Genomic DNA, 26,031 nt, shown 5'->3' on the forward strand with positions numbered 1-26,031 from the left:
CACTTGAGCCCCGGCTGGCTGGCCCCAGGGCCGTTGCTCCCATCAGCAGCACGCTGGGGAAAGGGTACCCTGGAGGTCTCGGTGTCTGACAGTGACGTGCGCCTTCAGTGACGAAACCCCAGAGCATCCAGCTTGGTACGGGCTTCGCCTGCGTTGGCTGTTATTATTTTTGTTGTTATCATCACAGAACACGACTACCAAAGGCTGCCCCTTCGGCAGGGGCTGAGTGGAGCAGTTTCCCAGAGGCTGGGAACCTGGAAGTGGTGTCGTGAGTGCCACGTAGAGGTCCAGGGACATGTCTGACCGCCAGCCCCATGGCACATTGGGACACACGACAGACGCCTCGCCTGCCTCCCCCGGCCCCCTGGCCTGGGCCTGTTGCCTGACTGGATGTTTGAAGCTTGAGTCCCAGGCCCCCAGGATAGCTCTCTGCGTGCCTAGGAGGCTGAGCCCCACCCCTGCCGGGCCCTGCAGCACTGTCCCCCCGTCACCCCTGCTCTTCCACATGATCAAACTGTCTCTGTCTCAGGGGTGCCAAGTCGGATGCTGTGGAGTTGTGATGTTGAGGCCAGCGAGGCAAAAGGGGCTAGTGGGGACTGTGATGATCCGGGAGGAGCTGCCGGGCTCAGGGCCAGCTCTGGCTTTGGGGACCATCTGGTAATGTGGGATGAGAGCTGCCAGAGCTTCCGGTTTTTCCAGAGAAGCAGGGAATTGCCAGACCAGTGCAGCCACCCAACCCCGAGGAGGCCGAGCCTCCGGACCATGAGCTGCCGTTCCACTCCGAGGCCAGGGGGTGCCTGGAGCCTCAGGAAAGGGCCATCCTGGCTCCAGGTGGGGTGGGAGGTGAGGCCTGCGGAGGGACCCAGGGCATCTCAGCAAACGTGTCTGGGCATGGGGCAGTTGTCACCTGTCTGGCTACAGAAACAACAGCCTTGGCAGGCTCTGCGGGACCCTCTGGGCCCTTCTGAGGTCATGGTGCCAGTGCTGGAACTGTTTGGAGCCCAACAGACAGACAGACAGAAGCAGGCCCTTCCCACTGTAGATCAGAGAAGGCAGGTCCCCAGGGCACAGAGGCCTAGGGGAGGCTCCCCTGGGAGCCTCTGCCTGCTCTTCCTTAATCCTCTTGTCAGCTGTGGCCAAGATTCATTCCCAGCAGACCGTGCCTGGGTACCAACAAGCCCCTGCGTGGTCTGGGTGCCAACTGACAGCTATGGTTTGGGGCTGATTTACACCCCTGTGTTTACAGGGTCGGGGTGGGATGCAGGGAACAGGAAGCGGGATGTGGAGAGAGAGGAAGGCCTCTGTTCTCCAGGAGGGCTGGGGGTGGGGACTGTAGCTCCAGTCGGCAAAGGTTACCCCACTGACCCCTGCCTTTCTGCCCCTGGGGATTGAGGGGCGGGGCTGAGGCCTCAGGAATAATCCCCTCCCTCCCTTTACCTCCCTGGAGAGGCGAGGAGGGCTGGGGGGAACCAGCCCCGGGCACTCACCGAGCCAGGGGTCAGGGACCGAAACCTCCCGGGGGCCAGGAAGGGAGGGAGGGCTGACGTTCAGGTTGAGCTGGGGTGGACGGTCGGCTGTGCAGGACTTGTAACCAGATTTATTTGGCTCACTCAATGTTTACTTAAACGATTTAGAGCCAACATTTAAAAGTCCGATTTCACATTAAAAATAATGAAAACACCTGGATTCCTGGCTTCCCTTAAAACCCCTGAAGATCTGGCCTTGCGGGACCCTGGGTGCTGAGCTGCAGCTGCCCCCTAGAAGGGGCCCGTGCTGCCCTATTGACCAGGTCCTTGGAGGCCAGCTTTGCTCCCCGACGTTGCCTGCCTGGCTCCTGAGCAACAGGGACCCAGGCCCAGGGCCCTGGCTAGTGGCTGGACAGGCTTAGACGTTGGGATGCCCGACCGGCCTCACAGCCCACAGCTGGAGTGCGGGAAGGGCTGGCCTGCGTTCAGGGTCTCCAGGGCTGGCGCAGAGACACAGCCCTGGCAACACCAGGGTGGCTGGCAGAGCAGGGCCCTTCTGTCTTCACAGGAACTCAGAGGGGAGCAGGGGCCGGGGCGGGCCCCCTAGAGGCCCTGCCATCTTCCTTACATTCGGGCAGGACAGAGGCCCTCTCCCCTCTCACTGGTTCAGTGGAGGGAGGTGGGGTCTCCAGAGGGCCCTCTTACCTAGTGCCAATGCAATTGCTGGCAACCGAGCTGCAGTCTAGACCCCTGGCCCCTTCGACTGAACCTTCTGCCCACTCAAGGGCTGCTTTAACCAGAAGCCAATGCTCACCCCTAAGGGATGCAGGGGCGTGGGGAACTGCAGGAGGAGCCAGCAATCCAGCATCCGGGGGTTGGGCTTTCAGAATCCACACATGCTGAAGGGAAACCCCAGGGCCCAGGGAATTTCACCCCGTCTCAGCTCTCCCTTGGTTATCTCAGGATTTGTGTATTGACTAATAGCTCCCCAAGCTGTGTGTCTTGGGCAAGTTACTCAACCTCTCTGTGCCCTGGTTCCCTTGTCTGTAAAAGGAGGAGCATAATCATACCTACCCTACAGGGTTGCATGTGGATGAAATGAGTTAGTTCCAGGCAGGTAATAACCACTATAAACGTACGGGCTTCTATTACCTGGTCAGGACCACGACCCCATTTGCAGGTGGGAAAACAGAACAGCCAGCCTCCAGTGGACTCTGACTCAGTTCTTGGCGGCAGCACAGGCTCCCTCTATCTGACCCCAAATCCAGTGCATCAGACCATATTTTTAACAACATCTTTTATTGATTTTACAAGAGAAAAAAATAGAAAGTTATTTTAGAGTTAATGCCTGTACAGCTTTTTCTCCCCCTAAATTGCATGGTACATACAATTATTCTGAACATCAACTGAGATCCTGGGAGCAAGTGTGTGCGGTTTTCGTGCAAGCTCCCGGACACGTCTGACCTGTAAACATGCCTCGGTGGGGATGGAAGGCTGGGCTCCCTTGAAACCCGCGGCCCTGGTTTTGGTCACTAAAAGCTGGTCAGGTCTCCTGGGAGCCCCCAGGCCCCAGAGGCACTTGCCACATCTGGGGGGTGAGCAGGGCAGCCGGGGGCTTGCAAGCTACAGAAATGATGGATCTTCTCTGGGAGAAACGATTCCTTATCTTCACATCAGCCCCACGCTCCAAATGAGAAGCGCATTTGCATAGCTGCTCGGCTGAAGCTGCAAAGCTCATGAAGTATCTGCTGGGGCTTTTGGTTGCATAGGAACTACTTAGAGTACAGTAACGCGGCGGGGCTGGGCCGGGCGCCAGGAAAACAACGGATTAATATTTGGAACAAGAAATTACCCACCACCGGGAAACCAATTAGGTCCCTGATCCGAGCTTGTTACACGGGTGGAAATAGATGCGTTTTGGGCTTCACGCAGCTGGGGGGTGCAAGGCCTATTTCCAACTTGCTGGGAAGCTGCTCGATGAGGGAGAAGGGGTGGGGACCCCCGGCAACAAGAACCTCACTGCCCGATGCCCAGGACACGGGGTCAAGGACAGATGGAAAGGGAAACAGCAAGCGCGAAAAGCCTGGATCAGACCGAGGGCACGGACAGGCGGGGAGTGAGGGCCCCGCCCGCTCCAGGCTAGTTCCAGCAGAAGGGGGCGGGGCTTCTGGGGCCCGAGCCTGGGGCTGTGGCCCCGGGCCCTGCATCCAGACGGCATCTGGGTGTGTCCTACTGGCCTTCCGGGGTATGACGCTGCCCACCTGTCCTATCTGGGCCGGGCAGCACCGCAGGGACAAGGCTCCGCATGCCAGGGTGGGGCCGGCTGTAGGCCACCGGTGGGCTCAGCTCCCTCCGTTGCTGAGCAGGACACATGCCCTTGGCAGATCCCTTCTTGGGCTTGACCAGAGGACAGAGGCCCTGCAGGACCGGCTCACCTCAGGGGATCCCTCCTTCTTAACTGGGCCTGGGCGGGACCCAGGATGGGTGAAGGGGTGGTAACAGTCCAGGCTAGACATCTGCAGGGGTCCAGGGGAAAGTCCCACCTGCTCAGCTGGCTCCGCAGCCCCCAGATGAGGCGGGGAGGTGGTGGGGGTGGGAGCTGCGGCCCCTCAGCGGGGGCCTCGGAAGGCAGGACTCTACGCCTGTCGGCGTTGGTGTCTGACGCCTGGCCTCCTTCGCCCGCTCAGCCCTACTCCAGGCCCTGGCATGGCTGGCCATGGTACCTTCCTGCCTGGAGTCAGGCCGAGCCCGCGGATCCCACGACAGGCCTCAGCAGACTCGGGCCCTGCTTTGCTGGATCTCACGGTAGAGCGATGGAGCCAGGGGACCCCAGGCTCCCTGCAGCTGGCCCCAGGACCGCGGGGGACAGTGGAAGGCCACACCACACCACTTCTTCCACCTGCCCAGAACTCCTGTATTTCCCAGGGCCATTCACCCCTTGAGTCCCTTCTCTCCAGCGGGCTCCCTCCATGCTGCAGCTCCCTTCCAGCTCCTGGGGTCTGGGGTCTGGGGTCTGGGCTGGCCCACACGGAGGCCTGAGGGCGGGGGACATGGGTGCTGAGTTGGGGCTGGGTAACGGAGCCCCACCCTGGCTGAGAGGACCAGCTCCCCCTCCTTCAGCGGTCAGCACCGCCAGCGTCTCGCTGTCTCCTTCTCGCTGATGCAGGTTTTGGGGCGTAAGGCTGTCGAGGGAGAGCACAGAGGGAGCAGTGTCACCCAGCCGCCATCCCCGAGGGCTGCCCCATGCCCTTGGGGTGAAATCCAGACTGCCCGGGGTTGCCATTCACGGCCCCTGGAGACCTGGCCTCCGCCCCCAGCAGCCTCGAGCTCCCTCTGCCTGACCAACCCTGAGCATCTTTCAGGATCCAGCTCGAGCATCCCTCCTCTGGGAAGCCCTCGCCCTGTGCATCCTCTCCTGGTTTCCAGTGGCCCAGGGTAGGACAACCCTTTCAATATAGCGCTTCTGCCCTTAATGGCCCTTTTCCCTCTGTACATGCAAGGCTTGGCTTCTGGGAAGCACACCACATTGCTCCCGGGGTTCTGCCCCCATCAGCCCCCCCACAGCCCCCCGGGGAAGGCTCCTGGGTGGAGGAGAGGTGTCTGAGAGCTGGCAGGGGCGAGAGACAGTGTGTGATGCTGCCAGCTCCTTCTCTGTTCCGACCAGACTCCTGAAGGGGGGTGGGAGGGGTGCTCTGGGCAGAGAAGGAAGCTGACCTGGGTCAGCTGCATTCTGCTTCCTTTTCGAGTTGGTAACGATTTGGTTTTCATTCATCATCTGCACGTCCTGACCCTCCACCTGATTACTGCAGGGAGGGAAAAGCCAGAAGGTTCCATCAGGCTCCAGGCAGCGTGTCCCTGCCATCCTTCCTCGTTAGGTCCGGCAGGGGAGGTGATGGGGGAGGGGAGGTCACGGGCTCGGGGCGCACCTGATGGCGGTGTGTTTCTCCTGGTGACAGATGTCCGTGTCCTCGGTGAAGAGGATGGTGTGGTAGGGTACTGTGGGCTCGCATGTGGGCAGGATGCCCCTGACCAGGTGGCCCACCATGGCCAGGATCCCATTGTACACGAGCAAGTCATCCACCAGGAGCTGGACAGACAGAGGAGGGGCTGTGTGGAGGGTGGCGTGTGGTCCATCATCCCCCTCGTCCTTCCCACGTGTGACCTCGGGCAAAGTGCATCACTGCTCAGAGCCTCGCTTATTAGGTGCGCGGCCCGTGTTATGACTTCAAACCTTCACGACGACCAGGAAAGGCGCCTGGATTAGCCCCACATTGCAGATGGGGAAGCTGAGGCTCAAAGGGCTAAAATCTTTCGCCCATGTGGCAGGGCATGGCGAACTCGGGTCTCTGGTCCCCCAGGGCCCTAGCTCTCCCTACCCCAGAGTTGCCTCCGGCAGGAAGACCTCCCTACACCAGTGCAATTCAAGAAGAAAAGATGAAAGAAAAGCCACTTTGTTTTTCTCGGGGTGATGATTCGATCACTCGGAGGTTTTGAATTCACGGTTGGATGGCACGGCTCCCTGCCTCTGAGGACCAGGCATCTGTGTCTAAAGTTGCAGCCGAGAGAAGTAAGTCAAACTGCGACAAATGATAATTGCCGGCAGCCTAATTACCAATGAGCAGAATTATCTCAAAAAACGCAGCCAGTAAGTACTTACGCCAAACTCCTTCACCCCTCGATGGGGTGTTTTCGCGTAATTCCACAGTTTGATCATTGACACCGTGGTAGGCCGATCGAAAATCACATAAACCCGGTTCACCTGTCAGAGAGAAGAACTAATTAGAACAGGCATGTTTGGGAACAGAGGCACTGGGCTGGGCCCGGGGTGCCAGGCGTGGGCCGGGGCGCGAGGGGGGTGGGTGCCCGAGGCAGTGCCGGCCCAGGTGGGCCGCCTGGGCTGCTCGGGGCCGCTGTGCGTGGGGTTCCCGCCGCCTTTCTTCTCCTTGCAGCCCATCTTGAGTCAGGTCACGTGTGGCTGCGTTCGCAACAAACCGCTGAGCTGGCTGTTGAAAGGCCTGTTTTCTGGGCCTGGCATGGCCGTCACTGAAATGCCTGCGGAGAACTGGGCGCGCCCTTCCCTTTCCTCCACGTCAGGTCCAGAAACACAGTCTGGGGCTCCAGGGGCCAAGGGAACGGTCCCCAGCTCCAGAGTCAAGAGGCACGACCTCCGAGCAATCAGCACAGCCTTGACCCCTGTTTGTCCTTTCTCCGGATCATAAATGAAAAGCACAGCCGAGTGGCCTTGAAGGCACCGCCGGGTGATTTTCAGTGGAGATCTTTGAACCTCTGCCGGCGGAGGGGGAGGGAGGTGTCCCGATCCGTGGCCGATCAGCTAGTAAAGTGGGACCCAACAGCCTCCTCACCCCCAGCAAAGACTCGCAAATATTAGGGGGCCCCTTGCAAGACAGAAGGAAGCATAAGAATTCAGTGTTGGCCACAGGCTGCAGACTTCGTGTGGTTCCAGCCCTGGGTCTCAGCCCCGAGAGGACGTAGGGGGATGTGGACAGGGTCAGCCTTCCGCTTGTACCATGGAAATAATAAAGGTCTAGAGGAGGGTCCTCAAACTCAGTTGCCCACAGCGTTCAACTGGATACAAATGTTTGAGCCCAGCTAGAAGAGGGAGAGACGGAGAAGCTGCTCTGCACCCAGAGGCCTTCATGTGAAAGATGTTGGCAGATGCCTGCTGGCCAAGGTCAAGGTGGCAGCCGGCTGGACTGGCCAGGGGCCACCAGTTTGCAGCCCCAGGTCGGAGGGCTGATAGATCTATGTGGTTCTCCTTTGCAGTGGTGGGGCTGAGGGGTTTGGCCTCTTCTCAAGGGAAGCTGATGGACCATTGAAGGGGTGCTGCCCCTTCCTGTGAGGGTTTTGAGAGGAAAATGTACCCCTTATCTTCCCACCCAGTGGTCACAGGGGTAGATGCCCAGCCCCTGCTGCACATCTATACAGGCATCTGGCCCCGTGACTGAGAGGCTAGGGAGTGCTACCCAACCCCTCCCATCTCCTGGTCTCTCACCTCCCTCTCTACCACTATCGACCAGGCCCAGGTGGGCAAAGGCCCACTCCGAGGTTCGCCATCAGGCCTTGGAGCAAAGAGATAGGCAGGACCAACTGCAGAGTCTGAGATCTGGGAGACTGAGTCAGTTGGTTGGAAGAGCTTACCAGGCAGGTCTGAGGCCAGAGAGAGGGCAAGGTTGGGGTCAAGTGCCCAGCGGCATAAAAAGGGAGCAGAAACAGTGAATGTGGAGAGGCTGGGGCTGGGAAAAAGAGGACAGAGTAGACTCTGCAGAGAGAGACAGGGGCAGAAAAGAGAACCAGAGAGGGATGTCTTGCAGGGATCGACAGATGCCCAAGCCCCCAGGACTGTTGCACTGGGCTCCTGGCCTCAGAGTCCAATGTAGCCCTTCATCTCCCTGGTGTCCCCTTATAATATGCACCCTCAGAGCAAAGGGAAAGAACTCTGGCCAGGAAGAGCCAACCTGTCAGATGTGTTAGCAAAGACCCGAGGCTTCCTGGCGGCCCCTGGGCACTTTGACTTGTCCGAGGTTAACCTGGCCTGGAAGAAAGATGTGTCACTGAGACCAGGGACAGAAAGCGCCCCCAGCATCCACCCCAGGGCTGAGAGCCTCCGGAACCCACCAGGCCGGGCAGGATGGGAGCCAGCCACATGTGTCTGCCGTCACTGGTGTCGTTCACTTGGTCGATGAGCTTGTCGGGGGTCCGGACGTCCCCGCATACGCCCTCCAGAGAGTTGACGCTGTCGGGGAAGGCGGCGATATCTGTAGACGCCTCTAAGCTCTCATAACCCAAAGTGGAGTGCTCACCACCGTGCACCTCTCGCGGCCTCCAGCCTCCATCACGCTGACGGCACGGCTCAGGGGACGCCAGGGCGGGCGCGCCTGGCGGGCAGAGCCGCCATCTGCTGCTCTGGGCAGCCAGAGGAGTGACAGCCAAATTAGACATGTTCTGGGGAAAATGAAAGCAAGGAGGCTGACGGGAGTCGGGGTGAGAGTGGAGGCGTGGCCAGTATCAAGGAAAGGGGAGGAAAGCGGGCAGAGAGCAGGCTGAAAAAGACGGGTTTCATGGAAGGGCTGGAGGCGGGAATAAAAACTGTTGCTGTCTCTTTGGAGAGTGGAGGGCAGACTCTGAGGTCTTCCTTTGAGAGGGGATGGACGGGGTCATGGCTGGATTCTGCCTTGGCATGTGACCACCCTACCGAGACTGGAAGGATGTGGGGGGCGGAGCCTGACTCAGCTATTGCTACTCAACGAATGGGCATTAATGTGGACGGAGAGGACATGGTCCCAGCTCTGACTCTGCCATCCTGGCCTGTGAGATCTTGGGCAAGTCATGGGCTATCTCTGGGCTTGTTTCCTCATCTGTAAAATGGGAATAAACATCTCTCTGTCCCAGAATTGATGAAGACTTATACATCTAAGGAATCACTAATAACGATCAAAACCACCAAGAATCACTTATCCCAGGTGAGGAGCATGGTGCCACCAGGACAAAGCGGAAAAGGATCCAATCAGAACCCAGGGACCCCAGAGAGATGCAAGGGAGGCTTTTGGGTTTGACCTGCTCTGGTAGTTCCCTAACTGGTGCGTCAGGGATCACAGATCAAGAGCCCAGAGGGGTCAGGCAGGTTGTATCAAAGGGAAGCAGGACAGCTCAGTGGTCAAGAGCATGGTCTTTGGAGCCAGACTCCCAGCTCACTGGCTGTGTGACCTTGGGTAAGTTACTCAACCTCTCTGTGCCTCACTTCACAAGATTGTTGTGAGGGCAAATGAGGTACATGGGACAAGCCCTGGCACCGAGTGAGCCCTTGGTGAATATTAACACTATGTTTCTGGGGCCTGGGAGGTAACTGGAGGTAGAGGACTGGGATCAACCAGGTGGATGCGCTTGGGGAGAAAGGGCAGCAGACACTCAGGTCCAGCCATCGTCACTATGCAGGACTGTGGCCTCGCACTGCCAACTTCTCAAGAGAAGCTGAAGATTGGGTTGTCATCTGAAACCTCCTGATTTTTAAAAAATATTAGCGACTAACTCAAAACATTTAAAAACTCACTGGGCTAACAGTTTGCTAATTCTGGTGTCGGTATTCTGTGAGCAAAGGGCTCCACGGTCAATAAATTCAGGACACACTGGGTTGAACACAATAGAACAGGTTTCTCCCTACAGGTCCTGTCAGAGCCTTTACAACTCCAAAGTGTCTGTGGTTCTCCAAGAGGGGGCTGCAGGTGGTAGCCTCTCTCAAATCCCTGAACCACAAGACTCTTTGTCTTATGGATATCGTGGCAGGTGTGCCTGGGAGCTTCTCTCTGCTTTGCAAGGGTCACATCTGACTGTAAGTAGAGCCCAGTGGCATTTTTAATTTCCAGGTCTGGTTCCTACAGGGACATTTCTCTCTACATTCGAGGATTCTGCTTCTTCCCCTGACCCTCCCATGCTCCCTGCAGTCTGGGTGGAGTCCCCCTTCTGCCTAGAAAGGATACTGTTTTCCGACAGAGGGATTTTTTCTCCCTGTTCGTCATACAGCTCCAGGCCGGTAAGACCGATGTAATAGGGGTCACCCCAGCTGGTCAGGAGCTGAAACTGGAAAATGACTGCAACATGTTATTAAGGAAAAACAGGCTTAATTTTCTGGAGAACAGAGGAAAACAATTACAAAGATAAAAGGGATATGTATATATATATATATATATGTATGTGTGTGTGTGTGTATATATATATATATATATATATATATATATATGCATGTTTATAGAGATGAACGAGAGAAAAAAATGATTTCTTTTTCCTTTGAGACTGAAGTCAATCACAATGTATGTGGCATGAAATTTTCTTTAATTTAAACTGCATATGAATGTGTGTATGTGTGTTTTAAGAATTCAAAAGCTTTCTCCAGGCCCCAGGAGGTAGGAGGACAGGCAGGGAGGGTGTGCTCCAGGGAGCTGGCAGGGGGGACGTATCTGTCACAAACTCAGTATTTAGAGCTGAACAGTGACCAGGCCTCAAACTACCTCCTGCCTCAGTTTCCCTGGTTGTAAAATGACACGAACAGCGTGCCTGTTCCCTGCTCCACCCGTTTCAAGTGTGCAGGGTGTGAACAGGGAGGGGGGGGGATGCGGGAGCATCACAGTATTGGGGGGATGGGCCCTGGCAGGGTGACCGCCCCCCCACTCCCGCATTGCTGACTGTACCTCACACAGACAACCAGGCATCCAGCCCTTCCTCAGCTCTGTCCCCCACTGGCTTCCAGAATCCCCAGGAGCAGGCAGGCCGGGAAGCCTGAGAAGTGGTAGGGTGGTCCCCAGGCGATAAAGCCGGAGGGAGAACAGGCTAGTGAGAGAGCCAGGCTGTCTGTGTCCACTAACCCGGTCCTACCCCTTCCCGGCTAGGTGGCCTGGCAAGTTAGTTAACCTCCCTGCGCCTCAGTTTTCTCAGCTGTGAAATGGGGCTGCAGTACCCACCTCACGGGGCTAACACATGAGGTTCATACAGGCGATCTACTGCAAACAGTGCCGGGCGGCAGAAAGGGTCCAGCACATTTGAGCTATGATTCCTTCTCTCTTCACCTCCTCCCTGCCTGGTTCCGAGGAGAGACCCCAGCCCAGTCCCCGGGTCGGTTCCAGCTTCTCTGGCCCCTCCCAGCTACAGTCCTTGGTGCTGCCTCCTGAACCTCAGCCCACCAGGGGGGCGGGGCCTGGAACTCCTCGGTCCCAGCAGCACCCAGTGTCCCCAGGGACCCGGGAGCTCTCCCAACCTCCCCTTAGTTTCGCTGCATGGGCTCCAGCTGCCTTGGCTGTGGCCTGGCTGAAACCCAGGGCAGCAGCTGAGGCCCAGACCCCAAGTCAGGGCCCGCGAGGAGGCCACAAGGGCCTCGCCCTCTCCCTGGGTTCTGGGCATAGACCCAGTGCCCGGGATGTGAGGCCGGTGGAGGAGGATACAGCCACAGGGCATCAGGGGCGCCTCATAGTCCATGCTCGCCCGCTCCAGGCTCTTTGTGTCCAGTCTGAAAAAAACACAAAACAGCACCAGGAAGCAGAGGATTGCAGTGGCCCTAGTCGCTGGTCAGTTATCCCCCGGGGAGGCAGTGGGGGAAGGACACACAAGCTTCTGGAATTCCCATCTACTGGGGGAGGCTCGTCACCTTGGGTTTGACTCGCATTCCTCAAAACAACCCTGGGAGGTGGGTACTCTCACATCCCTGTTGTGGGTGAGGAAACTGGAGCACAGGGAAGTGAAGTCACTTGCTCAAGGTCACACAGCTGGGAGGTGGCAGAAGTGGGATGTGACCTGAGGTTGTCTGGTTCCAGGGTCCACACTCTTAATCACCCCACCCAACTTTAGCCCCTTCATGAACAAGGTAAGTCCACACTGTTCTGAGAGCTGAGTGAGACTCATGATGGGCCAATGGGATAGAGTGCTGGGAGGGGGCAGGCTACCCCAGGCAGTAATCAGGGAAGTGATGTCTGAGCTAAGGAGGAGGCAGCCATGGGAAGAGTCAGAGCCGAGCCTTCCAAGCGGAAGAGCACCCAGAACAAAGGCTCTGAGGTAGGACGGGGCTGGACAGTTGATGTTTGTCCCAGAAAGCAGCCAGATGGGCTGAAGTGTGGGGTGGGATGGGAGGCGGGCAGGGAGAGGAGGCAGAGAGGTGGGGAGAGCCCTGAAGTCTTTGCTTCATGATCTTGAGCAAGAGGCTTCATTCGCCTGGGCCTCAGTTCCCACATCTGTGAAATGGGCCTAACAATCCCTGCTTCAGAGGGTGGTTGGAAGGATTCCCTGAAGGATGACTGCAAAGCATCTGGCTCACAGCAGGCACACGGGAGGGAGCCTCTCTCCTCCTCCAGACTCCTCCCCGCGGGGCTTCTCTCCCTGGTCCACGGCCAGTGCCCTCCGGCCCTGGCCTGGTTTTCTTCAGTTTCAAGGGCAGTGTTATAATTAAGTGACTATCCCCAGTATCTGGCCCAAGGAGTGATCCCAGCTACAGTGGAGGGAAACTCATTTTGTTTTGAGAGCTTGGCCTCTGGTACTTGGACATCAGGGGGTTTAAATGAATAAACTTAACATGGCATTTACAGATTGTTATGAACTTAACGCAGCTGAGACGGGCCAAGCAATCCCAGGGAATCCATGAAACGTTAGGCTCTATTTTTCTCTCTGAATCTTTCTAAATCAGGAATACAGAAACAAGAGGAGGAAGGCCCTTCCCCGAATTGGCCAGCAGGCATTTCTGGAATCTAGGCGGGCTTGAGCCTCTCTTCCCAGCAGGAAGCACAACGAAGCATTTAAAATCTCAAGCACTCCAGACTATGAGAAAGCCAAACATCCCCAGACAAGGTGGGTACATCCCCCAGGCTTCCGGAGAGGCCTGGCTAAGCTTCACAAAACAGCCAAGTTGAAAAGCAATGTGTTTGATCATCATTTCAAAACGCTTTAGGTACACATTTCAGAGCACGATGCAAAGCCAGTGCCCTTGGACCGGGAGGGACCATTCATGGAGCCGCTCCCCTCACCTCTGGGCTGGTGGGGGCAGCGGGCAGCGTTGCAGGTAGTCCACAAAGAGGATTTCTTGAGCAAAATCGAAGTGGCAGTTGCCCGGCCCCTTCCGGATGAGGAAGCCCTCAGGAGGGGAGACGCACAGGCCATCCAGGGAGACGTGGACGATTTTAGCCTGGCAAACAACAGAAATAACGAGTCTGAAGAACAGGAGCCAGTGTGAGGAGGGTGGTGAGCGCTGACGTGGCTGGCGCTGCTGGCAGCTGGCATGTATGACTGGGGGCCTTCACAGAGCCCCCAGGCCCTTCTCCCAGGCCAGAACCACTTGGCCGGGGTCCCCTTTCTGGTGCCATCCCTACTCTGTGCTGGGCACTGGACGTAGAGCAGGGGAGCAGGAAGGTGAGGCTCCAGCCACAGTGGACACGTACAGACCTTCCCCGGTCTACTCAGCTGCAGCGGCCTGAGGAGGTATGACATGGTGGTCAAGGGCGTGGACTCAGCTGCTCTGAGATCCACCATGAGTAGTTGTGCAAGTTACTTAACCTCCCTGCCTCAACTTCCTCATCTGTTAAATGGGCTCAACGAGGAGCTGACTTATATAAAGTCTCTAGAACAGAATAGCGCCTTGCACAAAATACACACTGCACCAGTGTTAGCCTGGACTGATCCTTCTCCAAACCCTGGCTCACACCTCACCTCCTCTCCTAGCACCTGCCCCTGCGACAGAAATGGGCCCCTTCCTGATATTCCTTCTCACAGCCCTTGGCTTGTCCTTTGAAGGGCATGTGTTCCCTAGCTGTGTCCTCCATGGTTTCGGGGTCTCCCCTGATGGCAGAGACCCCAGCTGGATTATCTCTACATCCGCCTCTGGGCATGGCACACAGTAGGAGCTTGCTGAATTGATTGGATCTGCGCCACCATGGCCCCCTGTTATAGGCAGATTTTGCCAGCCGGATGGCCAGGATCTGCCAGTAAATGTCAAAGCCTAATGGCAGGATCTGAGGTGGCTCAGCTCCGTTCCCCTGGGGAAGGGCGGTGGTAGGGGAGCAGAGAGGGCGCTAAGCCAGTACCCTCTCTGACTCCACATTTTGGAATCAGGGCTTCTTGGCACCTCACTCCACCTTCATGGTTAGCAGCCCAGCCAGCTGCTGACCAAACTGGTGGTGCTTCACCCCGGAAGACGCAGAGGGCTTCTCCGTGAGGAAAGGAAGGGGCCCTGTCCTGGGTCTCGTGGATAACCATGTACCCTGGGGCTCTTCACCCCCCCATAACTCAGTCAGTCGGTCACAGGGTGCATAACCTAAAAGGTGTACAGGGGCTGGAAATGGCGCCCCCAAAGCTGTCACTACACTTCCACGCTGCTTTCCTCAAGCCTAATTCCTGCCTGGGCCCCAGGGCTGGACCTGTGACTCAGGCCTGGCCAAACAGAGAACTGTCACCCACGGGCCATGTGGATGCAAGAGCAACGTGGCTCCTGGGGTTTTGCTGGCTTGGAGCATGCAGGATGCAAGCCCAGAGCTGCCAGGGTTGGCCTGGAGGAGAAAGCCACCTGAAGTGAAGCTGGCAACAGAGCAGAGCAGAGGTCCAGGAAGTCCCTGTCCCTCTTCTAGGGCCACCACCATCTCCTGGGAGCATCTCTGACTTCCCCAGACCCCGGTTCATTGCCTCAGAAGGGGCTTTTATTATCACCTCCATCTTATAGCTAAGGAAGCTAGAGTTCCGAGAGGCTAAGCAATTTGCCCAAGGACACACTGGAGGGGTGTGAAGCCCACCTCTTGGAGTGCCAGGCCTGGCTCTAACCTCATGCCAGGGGCTCAGAGCCAGGGTGCCCAGTGGTGCCTTGTGGGGTAGGCATCTGATGCACTTCCCTGGGGAGGGAGGGACCAGAGTTCCATTACTCTGCGCCCTGGGATCGCCCTCTCAGATGGCGCTCATTCCCGCTCCCATGGTGGCCATTCATCACTGGCACCAAGGCTGGTGGGGGCCAGACCTGGGAAGCAGGGCCTCTGGGCCCAACGTTTCCAGGCGGTAAATCCAGGTCGTGGAAGCTCAACTGGAAAGAGGGATTCACTCAAGGGAAGGGAAAGGCCCAGAGGCATGAGTTGAGGCAAAAGAATGTTTCTTTAACGCCAATATAGCTGACATTTTATTCGCGCTCGACCCAAGAGCACGCTTACAAAGACACCAGGGCGGCCTGGGCGGCGTTTGTAAACTGCACACTCAGGGGAGCCAATGCTCCTGAAGGCAAGCGCTGGGGGCTGGGGGCTGCTCACGCCGCTGTGATAAACCCCCACAGTCTTAAGTCCCTGGACGTACTGAGGACCCAGGCCTGGGCTCACGGCATCCTCACAGGCCAGGTCCTGGCTCTGTCAACTTCTGAGGGCCAGAGGCAGGTATCCTCCTCCCCCTTTTACAGATGAGGAAACTGAGGTCCAGGGAAGGCGGGCCACTTGCCAAAGGTCACACAGGTGGTAAGGGTCAGAGGGGGGGATTCAGACGCAGAGCCTTGTGCATTTGGGGCCCTAACTGCATTGCTATATTTTAGGTGACCTTGTCATCATCACTTCCATGTAGTGGGAGGGGACAAATGTCTCATGGCTCATGGTCACACAGGTCAGAAAAGCCCATGAAAAGGGGCACTTCTTCTCTTTTTTTTTTGCGGTACGCGGGCCTCTCACTGCTGTGGCCTCTCCCGTTGCGGAGCACAGGCTCCGGACGCACAGGCTCAGCGGCCATGGCTCACGGGCCCAGCCGCTCCGCGGCATGTGGGATCTTCCCGGACCAGGGCACGAACCCGTGTCCCCTGCATCAGCAGGCGGACTCTCAACCACTGCGCCACCAGGGAAGCCCCAAGGGGGCACTTCTGATGCTCTTTTCCACATGCCAGCAGAGGCCCCTGCTTTTTCACATCCAGAAGGAGAAGAACATAGTGTAGAAATTAAGAGTGTAGGCTCCAAGCTCAGCAGACGTGGACAGGGCCTCTAGCTGTGTGACCTGAGACGAGTGACTGGACCTCTCTGAACCTCAGTTTTCAATACCCTGAAAGATGGGGGTAATAACACCTGCCTCCCAGAGGCTGGAATGCGGGTCCAATGAAACGACAAAGGCATGAGCAGCCCTCAGCCCGGGCCTGGCCGCCAAAGCGCTCAGTGAACAGCAGGGCTGCCACCGACCCCTGTGAGTGGGGGCTGGGCCCGCTGAGGACCCCTGAGCCCCCAGAAGAGACAAGGCGCTGCAGTTCTCCGAGTCAGCCCCGGGCTCTGTAGCTTGCATTTGCTGTTTGCAGAAGGGAACAGCGGCAGCTCTCTCTCCCTGGCTGTAACCTCCCCCAGCTTCATTTGGAAAGTTCTGGAGGATTTATGCTCCTCTCTGGCAGCCACGCCAGCCATTCATCACGGTGCTGTTTCCCTGACAGCGGACTGAGCGCGGCTGCCGTTGCCCGGCTTACCCCTCGATAGGTGTCCTCGGGAGATTTATTGTAGTTCCAGAAGCGCAGGCCTGCGATGCTCTCGGCTCTGTCGAAGTGGATTGTGACCACGTGGTCCAGCCCCGGCAAGAAGGGGATCAGCCACATATGCTCATCCTCCATCGTGATGTTGGCTCCGTCGATTAACCTGCACTCAGCGGGGAAGGAGCGGAGAGACGGGGGCAGCCCGGTCTGCCGGGAGAACTCACAGTGTGGGGTCTACACCCACTCCTGTCCCCACGGCAGCCCCTGCCTGGCACGAGCCTGGCTGGATCCGGCTCATTACGGGGAGGTGAGACTAATTAAAGCAGCAGTGAGGAGCCACCTCTCATGTGTGAAGTTAGACAGAATAGGAAAACAAGGGGAAAAATAACAGTCTGTGCGGTTAAAGGTACAGCGAAGCCATCATCGAGGGTTTTAAAGCGGGGATGCGGGTGTGTGCTAGCTTTTAGGACTCTTTAACCCAGCGATCCCATTTCTAGAATTTATTCCCCCTAAGAAAAATTTATTCAACATGTCAAAAAGCTATCTGCACCAAGATACTACTTACATTAGCAACAAACAAGCAAACCCTGAAAGGTCTCAGGGAAAAGTTCAGTAAATCTGTACGGTAGTTAAAAGGTAATCACAAGGATGATGCAGTAACGGGGAAAGGCGGGGGCGCTGATTTTAATGCTGTAAAACGAGGACAAGGACCAGGAGAGATTACGCAAAAGTGAAAGATCTATTTCTGTCAGGGGGTGGGGGGTGACTACTTCTATTTTCCCAAATTTCTATGAAGTGATGTATTGACTCCATGGTACATTTTGAAAGAATTCTATTCCTTCTTTCTTTCTTTCTTTTTTTCTTTTTTTTTTTTTGGTACGCGGGCCTCTCACTGCTCCGGATGCGCAGGCTCAGCGGCCATGGCCCACGGGCCCAGCTGCTCCGCGGCATGTGGGATCTTCCCGGACCGGGGCACGAACCCGTGTCCCCTGCATCGGCAGGCGGACTCTCAACCACTGTGCCACCAGGGAAGCCCTATTCCTTCTTTCTTGTGCTGGGGGAGAAAGATACTAAAGCACCAGGGGTAACTTGGCAGCTCCTGGCGTGGGACAAGTACAAGAAGGGGCAGGTGCCTCTGGTGGGGCGATGGTCTGGCCTGTAGTCACCCAGCCTGGATATCCCAGGGCAGCCCGCCACTGCTGGGAGGGAGCCCCCAGCACCCTCATGTTCTAAAAGAGCTTGTCACCACACTGCAGTCCCATCCTGGCCAGTTTCTGGTTCTCCTGCTTGGGACATCCTGTCTCATCCTTCCCAACTCTGCCCAGCACACCCTAGCCCAGACCCCAGCCGTGAGCTCACTACCGCTGAGAGACCTGGCCCTGGAGAAAGGGGCCCAACTCTGAGCCTCTTGGGCGACCTCCTCCCCTCACCCTCCCATTTTCCTGGTGACCTTGAAGCTGCTGCCCTGGGAGGGATACAGGCTGCTGCCACATTTCCTGGCTTTTTAATTTTTTTTTAAACATTCTATTTATTTATTTTGGTGGTGCAGCATGTGGGATCTTAGTTTCCAGACCAGGGATCGAATCCATGCCCCCTGCATTGGGAGCACGGATTCTTAACCACTGGACTGCCAGGGAAGGCCCCACGTTTCCTAGATTTAAAAATAAACTTTATGTTTTTCCTCTTACGTTTTGAAGTTCTGGACTTGGAATAAATCTTACAATCGAAGTGTTCAGCCAAGGGGGTAATGTTTCTTTTTTTCTCTAAAAGGCTGTTATTAAATTGATGGGTGGTGTGTCTTACAATTGCTGGCATCTTAACACTGAGGAGATCCAGCAATTTAACCCTGGGGTGTTTGTGGAATTAAGCTGACTGAGGTCTAAAGCTAGAGAACCTTCTATTTCCTTCCAAAAGCAATTACCTCCCTGTCCTAGATATGGTGCCACCTCTAAAGCAAAACTACTGCCCAATTCTGAGAGTGGAGGGAACCGATGAAGCGTTCACAGCTGACAGCGAAGGGACGTCCCCATAGACACCCTCAAGGATATCTAAATGATACTTCCTAGCTCTGTCCACAAAAAAAGCCTCGAAACAAGGATTGACCCAGTAGCAATGAGCATCCCTAGTGGCTAGATTATGGTCTCTAAATACCCTTTCCCACTAGAAGGAACCTGGGCTTCTTGGAGAAATAGCTGATTCCATGCCTGGGACAATACACATAAAAGAGGAACCTGGACTACCTTGTGACATCAGAAAGCAAGGCAGCTATCAGAGACTGCTACTTTACAAAAGGATTTGGGAGGTCCCAATGTCCAAAGAGGGATCAATTTGAGCATCGATAGGATAAAAACCGTAATAGATTGAAACCCTTCAAACACAGTAGGTTTAAATCCATGAGTTTATGGTAGTCAAAAGCAAACAAATGTTTTAAAGGATGCTAGAGAAACAATTTGCTCTTTTGAAAACTGAAAAATAAAGGGAAAGAATCAAACGTTTAGGTTGTCTTTCCTGTTTGAATTGTACCTCAAAGTAACCAAATAATTGAGGGAAATTTTCCCTTTATCGACGAAAAAAGAGTGATAGGATCAGTGTATCACTGTTTCACAACCCCCAATAGAGTAACAGATCTAACCACTAAGTATTGGCTGCCAACATCACAGAAAGCCTGACAACCAGATATTCCATGAGTCCTGAAGGGAATACACAGTGACATGCACGCCCTGATGGTTATGTCTTGCCCTAATGGTCAAACCTCAATCTGATCAGGCCTCTAGATCTGGTGAACAATTTACAAGAAATACAGGGGCCTGAAGAACAGGCTAAACGATACCATAGCGATGCAGCCAGTAAAATCCAGACTCAACAGGGCAAAAACCCTGGTTTCTTCAACAGATAATTTATAAGGAAAAAAAGAAGAACGATGGAAGGGAACCTAGAGATTATGAGAGGCTTAACAGACATATCAACCTACAAAGGAACTTACTTACAAAACAGAAATAGACTCACAGTCATAGAAAACAAATATAGAAAACAAACTTATGGTTACCAAAGTGGAAAGAGGCGGGGTAGGGATAAATTAGGAGTTTGGGATTAAAATATACACACTACTATATATAAGATAGACAACCAACAAGGACCCACTGTGTAGCACAGGGGACTCTACCCAATATTTTGTAATAACTTGTAATGGAAAAGAATCTAAAAAAGGAATATGAATATATAGATATATATATCTGAATCACTTTGCTGCTTACCCTAAACTAAAACAACATTGTAAATCAACTATATGTCAATAAAAAAATTTTTTTAATAAATAAATAAAATTTTAAAAATTTAAAAAAAAATTATTTTTTGGCCGCACCACTCGGTTTGTGGGATCCCAGTTCCCCGACCAGTTATCAAACCCGGGCCCTCTGCAGTGGAATTGTGGAGTCCTAACCACTGGACTGCCAGGGAATTCCCCCCAATTTTTTTTAAAACGAGGCATAACAACCAATCACAATGTATGGACCTTACCTGGATGTCAATTCAAGGAACAAACTGTTATAAAAGGGGGAAAAAGATGGTCAGGGAAATAGAAACATGCTGGATAGCTAGTAATTTAAGAAATGACTGTTAATTATTTAGCTGGAATAATGGTACTCGGATTATGTTTAAGTCCTTATTGTTTAGAGCTACATACTGAAATATGTAGAGATGAAATACTATCAGACCTGGGATTTGCTGCAACACAATCTGCGTGGAGGGTGGGTGTGGATATGCACAAGCAGGGCCAGCCATGAGCTGATCACCTTTACAATCGGCAGCGGGGACCACAGCGTGCAGGGGTGTGACTCGCCAAGATGGCCCGTGAGCAGGTAATGACAGCAGGCTGTGAGGGCCGCGGCTAAGGGGCACCTTAGAGGAAAGCAGGTGGGAGTCCGCTGTGGACCCCACACACGCTCTGGGCCAGGGACGGGGCTCAGCTGTGATGTGGCAATCCCCCTCCCGCCCTCCAGCCATGGGAATTATTGTCTCCATTCTACTGGTAAGGAAACTGAGGCATAACTTAGTGGTTAAATGTATGGGTGTTGGTCTCCCATGGACCCGTGTTCAAATCATGACTCTGCCACTCAACTAGTGTGGGTGACAATTTTAACCTCTCTGTACCTCAGTTTCTTCATCTGTAGAGTGGGGGCCTCTTTGGGCTGTTTGAGGTTTAAATGAATGAACATCTGCAAACTGCAACCTGCTTAGCATGGTCCAGTGTCTAGCATTTAATAAATGCTCAAAAAATGGCAGTTATAATTTCCGTTATTATTATTATTATCATGACTATTATTATTGGAGAGGTTAAGCAACTAGCTGGTAAGGGGCAGAGACAGGATTTGAACTCTCATCCCTCTGGCTCCCCTAGACTCTTCTTGTTTGCACCTCCAGGCAGGGCCTAAGCCTGACAGCTGTGCTGACTCAGGGGGGCCGAGTGCCAGACTGCAGGTTCTGGGGCCCCGTGGGTCAGGGCTATATGCAGGCTTGTGTTCTCTTACTGACTTAACCCAACCTGGGCTTATGAATCGGACAAATGCAGAGGAAAGTGCAGCTGTAGCCACCTGTGGAGACTTCCTCAGCCATCACCTCTGACCTCAGGGAGGGGAAAGCTTTCAGCGCCCGAGAGGTGAGGTCCCTCATGCCTAAACACCGAGCTAAAGGCTTACCAAGCAGCCACCATGTGCGAGGCCCACGCTGAGCACCGTGAAGAAAACACAAAGCACACCTGGGTCTGGACGCAGGAGAGCCTGGCTTCCAATCCTGCCTACCTCTTCCAGCTGTGTGGCCCTTTCCTGGGCCTCAGTTTCCCTTGAGTACAAAATGGGCAGACCCCAGACCTCGGGGTGGCTGGGAGAAGGTGGAATAGGAGATGCCGCTTGATGGTTGCGTCTGAAACCTACGATACAGATCAGGTCCCCGAACCCCTGCTGTCATGAGCCTTGCTTGTGCTTCTTACAGACACTCACTTGTCCAGGGTCCGGGAGTCGTTGGTGCACTCAGGGAGGTCTTTTAAGTCTCTGGGGGAGGCAGAGATCTGGTGCAGGTTGATGGGCAGTGCCTGGCCGTCCTTGCCCACCACTTCCAGGCCTGTGAGCCCCAGGTAATGCAGGTCTCCCCAGGAGGCGGTGAAATTCAGCTGGAGGCCTGCAGCAGGAAGAAAAGTGTCCCGTGAACATCACAGGTTCCAGAGGAGGTACCCAAGATGGAGAGAGGAAGAGGAGTGATCTTCAGCCTCTGCATTCTACCAACTGGAAAGCCCAAACTTCAATGAAAGGGCCTTCAGAGCGGGCCCTGCACCTTTCCTCGCGGTGGCCCTCGGACCTGGGTCACTGTTGACGCGTAGGAAATGTCTGCAGGATGAGTGCGCCGGTGTGGTTTAAACTTGCACACAGCCCTGGGTCTTTTCTCCACTTATCAATCACGCTGCCCACCCCATGCTTAACACCTTAGCGTGGCTTCCCATGCTGCTTGGCCAGCAGGCTTCGTCATCTGGCTTCTGCCTACTTCTCTAACCTCACCTTGCACCCAAAATCCCTTGCTCCACTCAGACTGTCTTTCAGTCCCGCATATTCACGTTCCCCTCTCCCACCACAGGGCCTTTGCACATGCTGTTCACTCCCTCCTGAACTCACATGGCCTAAGCTAACTTGTGCTCATTCTTCAGATCCCAGCTACTTCCTCAGGGAAGCCCTCCCAACTTCTTTGGCCACACCAAGCCTCCGCTCACAGCCTGCCATGTCACTCTGGGCCTCCCCTTACACGCTCTGGTCACCAGTGTGATCTTCTGATCGTTTGGTAAATACCCATCTGCCCTGAGGGCGGAAATCCCATCTGTTTTGCTAGCTCATTGTGCCCCCAGAGCTTGGCAAAGTACCTGCCCCACAGTAGGAGCTCAGTACAGATGGAATGATTCAACAAGTAACTAAATAGAGGAGGCTGCAGCAGTGAGCCTCAGCGTCAGAAATGGACATTTTATGCAAATTGGCCACTATCATGAGGAGTCAAGGTAAAGGAAGTGACCCATGTGACACTCCCATGCTTTTGCCCTTGTTCCGCCCCTTCTCCATCAGGGAGCATTTAGGAGTGAACTTCTGGGCAAAACTGCCCAGGAGTCATTCATTTGCCCAGAAAGTGCAAAGCCGATGACTCTCTATCCAATATCCGGCTGGAGTTCCTCCTTCCTGAATGGTCTCCCGTTACAGCAGGACCGGGACCAAGCCCCACGAACTCTTCTACCCTTGGAGAACTGGGGGCCTACTTTAGCACTCTTTTGGGTGGCTGTGTTCTAAAGGGCCACACTTGTTGCAACTGTCACAGAATGCCAGCACTGTAGCACTGGAAGGAGGAAGCCTGGATTCACGTAGCTCCACCCATTTCAGCTCAGGCAGGTTGCAGATGCCCTTGTGGCTGGAAGGGAGGCCAAGCCACGTGACCTCCCTGGAGCGTGGCTTCCTCTCCTACGCCCCTGTCGTTTCCATCATACATTTTGTAACTTGGTCTCAGATCCCTCTGCCCTCCGTGGTGCCAAGGTAACTCTGAGCATCTTGTGGGCACATGAAACAGATGTGTGACCAGTGTGGTCCTGGGCACATCATAGCTTCTCACAGCACCAGAAGCCTGCAAGATGGCCACAGATTCCTCCCACAGAGTCCTTGCCTCTTTGCAATGTGATTTCGCCGCTTCTCCCATCCAGAAGTGGAGTCTATTTCTTCACTTCCTGAATCTGGGTCATGTGATTTGCTTTGGCCAATGGGACAGAAGCAAAAGCGAAGCTTGCAGAGGCTGTAAAGCACATGTATACAGGGGTCTGGCCTCTCTTTCCACACCTGGAGTCTTGCCATGTGAAGGAGCCAGGCTAGCCTCCCAATTGCAGGCCATGTGGGTGAAGACATCTTAGGTCATTCAGCTGCCAGCCCATCTGCCAGCTGACTAGACACATGAGCAGGGCCAGCAGAGGCCAGCCTGGCTCAGAGGCAAAGGAGTGCCCAGCCAAGCCACTGAATTACGATAAATCACAATTAATGGTGGTTATATTAAGCTGCTAAATTGGGGGTTGGTTTGTTTCACAGCAGAAGCTAACTGATGCATTCCTTCTCATGATGAGTCTATGTTTAATTGTCATCTCCTCAGAGAGGCCCTGCCAGCCACCTGAACTCAAATAGCACCCTCTCCCATCACTCTCAAAACCCTTCCTCTGCTTTATTTTTTGTCACCTGACGAGATGTTCTACATTGATTTGCTTATTTGTTTTCATCAGTCTTTCCCACTAAGATGGAAGCTCCCTGAGGGCAGGGGCTCTGTTAGCTGTGTTCACTGTTGTTATCTCCAGAGCCTAGAATAGTGCCTGAAAACAGATGGTCAATTAAGCCTATTTTTTAAAAAATAAATGATTGATTGAAGAGTATGTGTTTAGTAGATACGTGTAGGTAAATGAATCAAAATACAATCATTTGAGTTTCACCAAAATCACAGTCAATGGTAAACATGTTGCTACTATGGTACCAAGCCCTGTTCTTGGCCCTGGAGATTCAGGGGTAAACACAGCAAAATCTCTCTAGGAGCTTCCACTGCAGTGAAGACAGACAATGAACACACATCAGAAAAATAATCTGATAGTTCCACAGAGTGATGAATACCATGAAAAAAATGAAAGAGAGAAGACAGGGACTAACTAAGCAGGAATAGGGATGGTCACGGAGGGCCTTTCTGAGGAGGTGACGTTTGAGCTGAGACCTGGGCGATAAGAAGGAGGCCGCCATTCTCTAGCATTTCTGGAAGAACATTCTAGGCTGAGAGGGCAGGAAGGGCAAAGGCCCTGGGACGGGAACATATTTGATCTGTGGTTGGAACCAAGTGACTGAGGTAGAAGATGGAGGAAAATGAGATCAGAAGGTTAGGTGGAGGCTAGATCATGTCATGATCTGGATTTTCTTCTCTGCAGTGGGCAGCTAGGGAGGCTTAGATGTGGAAGCCGAGAAGTGACATGATCGGACCCGTGTCTTGGAAAGCGCACTGGGGTTGGACTCCATGGGGAGGCCAGGGAGGAGGCTGTTGTGATACCTGTGGCCGGGACAAAGGCAGTAGTGGTGAAAACGGGGGCAAAGTGGACAGATTCAGGATCTGTTTCGGAGACGGCGTTGACAGGGCTCTCAATGGCCTGTATGGAATTAACGAACAGAGAAAATGTTTCTGACCCAAGGGACAGAGTAGCTGTGGGTACCATTCCTGAGATGGAGAAGGCCTGGAGGTGAAGGAGGGAGTGGATTTAGATCAGGGGGATCCCTGTGAGGGAGAAATGCCACCTCCCCCTCGAAACAAGAGGCAGCACCCCAGACTCTCCCGAGCCTGCCACCCTTTGTTTGCCTGGCGAGATGCACTGTGACGCCGTCTAATCTAGGGCTGCTCTCAAAGTGACTGCTCTCCTTTTTGAGCTAATATCCGTGTTCCATATTCATTTTCCTCTGGTGTATCAATTAGTATTTATATAAATGGAAGTTAATTTTGTTATTTCTCTCCCATATTTCAACTCTCTCAGCTCCTTTCCTATTCATCACCACTGATATTTGCAAAACTTCCAAAATTAGTGTCATCTGCAAATTAGCAAGTCATATATCCCCGTTCAAAACATTGATAGGATTGGCCGTATTTACCAACCCCAACGCATCCCCCCTGGGTCACTTTATCAAAGCTCTCTTCATTTGCACAGGCTGGGAAAGTAGGGTTAGGATTTGGGATACAATGAGGAAAAAGCCAAAGGTTCAGAGAAGAGAGATTCGGAAATCACAGGCCACAAAACGGGCAGAAGGTCCTTGATCAGGAGGTTCTTCTGCCTTCCTGCTGAGTAGAGACGCAGAGAAATTTACACTTTCCTTGCAGCAAAAAGGTCTGGGAGCGCTATTCCAGGGCAAAACTCCCAAAGGCACTGAAATAACATTTCCAAGAAAGGTCAGAAGCCGGTTCAGTGGGACAGACACTTACATACAGCATCTTTGGGGAAATCATCAGATGAAGAGGACAGTGGCTCCTCCCTTCCTTCCTTCCCTCCTTCCCTCCCTCCTTCCTTCCTTCCCTCCTTCCTCCCTTCCTTCCTTCCTTCCTTCCCTCCTTCCTTCCTTCCTCCCCTCCCTCCCTCCCTCCGTCCTTCCTTCCTTCCTTCCCTCCGTCCTTCCTTCCTTCCTTCCCTTCCTTCCTTCCCTCCTTCCTTCCTTCCTTCCTTCCTTCCCTCCCTCCCTCCCTCCCTCCCTCCTTCCTTCCTTCCTTCCCTCCGTCCTTCCCTCCCTCCCTCCTTCCTTCCTTCCCTCCTTCCTCCCTTCCTCTGGTTATGGCACTCTAACCTCCTCTGAAGCACTGTATGGGAAGCTGACTCCTCACCCTTGGCTCCAAAGATGGGCTTCTGACCCAGGCCGGGCCAATCCATGTTTTCTATCACACCCCGCTCCCTGCCAAGGTGAGCCAAGGTGATTATTAGTTAAGGATGGGCACGTGACCCAAGCCAGGTGAGGAGACAGTTCTGGGACAACTGCTGGACTTAATTGGGAAGCAGAAGTTCTTTTACCTGGGATTACCGGGTACAGCTTCTAGGGG

General features: G+C 54.3%; 1 protein-coding gene across 4 annotated transcripts in view; it reads right to left on the minus strand.

The window, feature by feature from the left end:
* Nucleotides 1-2,754: 2,754 nt before the first annotated feature.
* The window catches only part of KATNIP (katanin interacting protein), a 200,656-nt gene continuing 177,379 nt past the window's right edge, over nucleotides 2,755-26,031 (minus strand). For 2 of the 4 annotated variants that reach the window (XM_030871579.2, XM_060284723.1), the window contains 10 exons: nucleotides 21,414-21,591; nucleotides 16,417-16,582; nucleotides 12,986-13,143; nucleotides 11,417-11,481; nucleotides 9,962-10,072; nucleotides 8,103-8,242; nucleotides 6,124-6,225; nucleotides 5,393-5,553; nucleotides 5,181-5,269; nucleotides 2,755-4,648 (listed from right to left, as the gene is read on the minus strand). In XM_030871579.2, the coding sequence (XP_030727439.2) occupies nucleotides 4,590-4,648; nucleotides 5,181-5,269; nucleotides 5,393-5,553; nucleotides 6,124-6,225; nucleotides 8,103-8,242; nucleotides 9,962-10,072; nucleotides 11,417-11,481; nucleotides 12,986-13,143; nucleotides 16,417-16,582; nucleotides 21,414-21,591 (1,229 nt within the window). In that variant the 3' untranslated portion in view covers nucleotides 2,755-4,589. Of the gene's footprint in view, nucleotides 4,649-5,180; nucleotides 5,270-5,392; nucleotides 5,554-6,123; nucleotides 6,226-6,259; nucleotides 7,321-8,102; nucleotides 8,243-8,279; nucleotides 8,454-9,961; nucleotides 10,073-11,416; nucleotides 11,482-12,985; nucleotides 13,144-16,416; nucleotides 16,583-21,413; nucleotides 21,592-26,031 lie in introns of those variants that run through there. The other 2 variants (XM_060284721.1, XM_060284722.1) reach the window with 2 other exon arrangements.

This window comes from Globicephala melas, chromosome 15, assembly GCF_963455315.2.
Source record: "Globicephala melas chromosome 15, mGloMel1.2, whole genome shotgun sequence".
NCBI classification, from domain to species: domain Eukaryota; kingdom Metazoa; phylum Chordata; class Mammalia; order Artiodactyla; family Delphinidae; genus Globicephala; species Globicephala melas.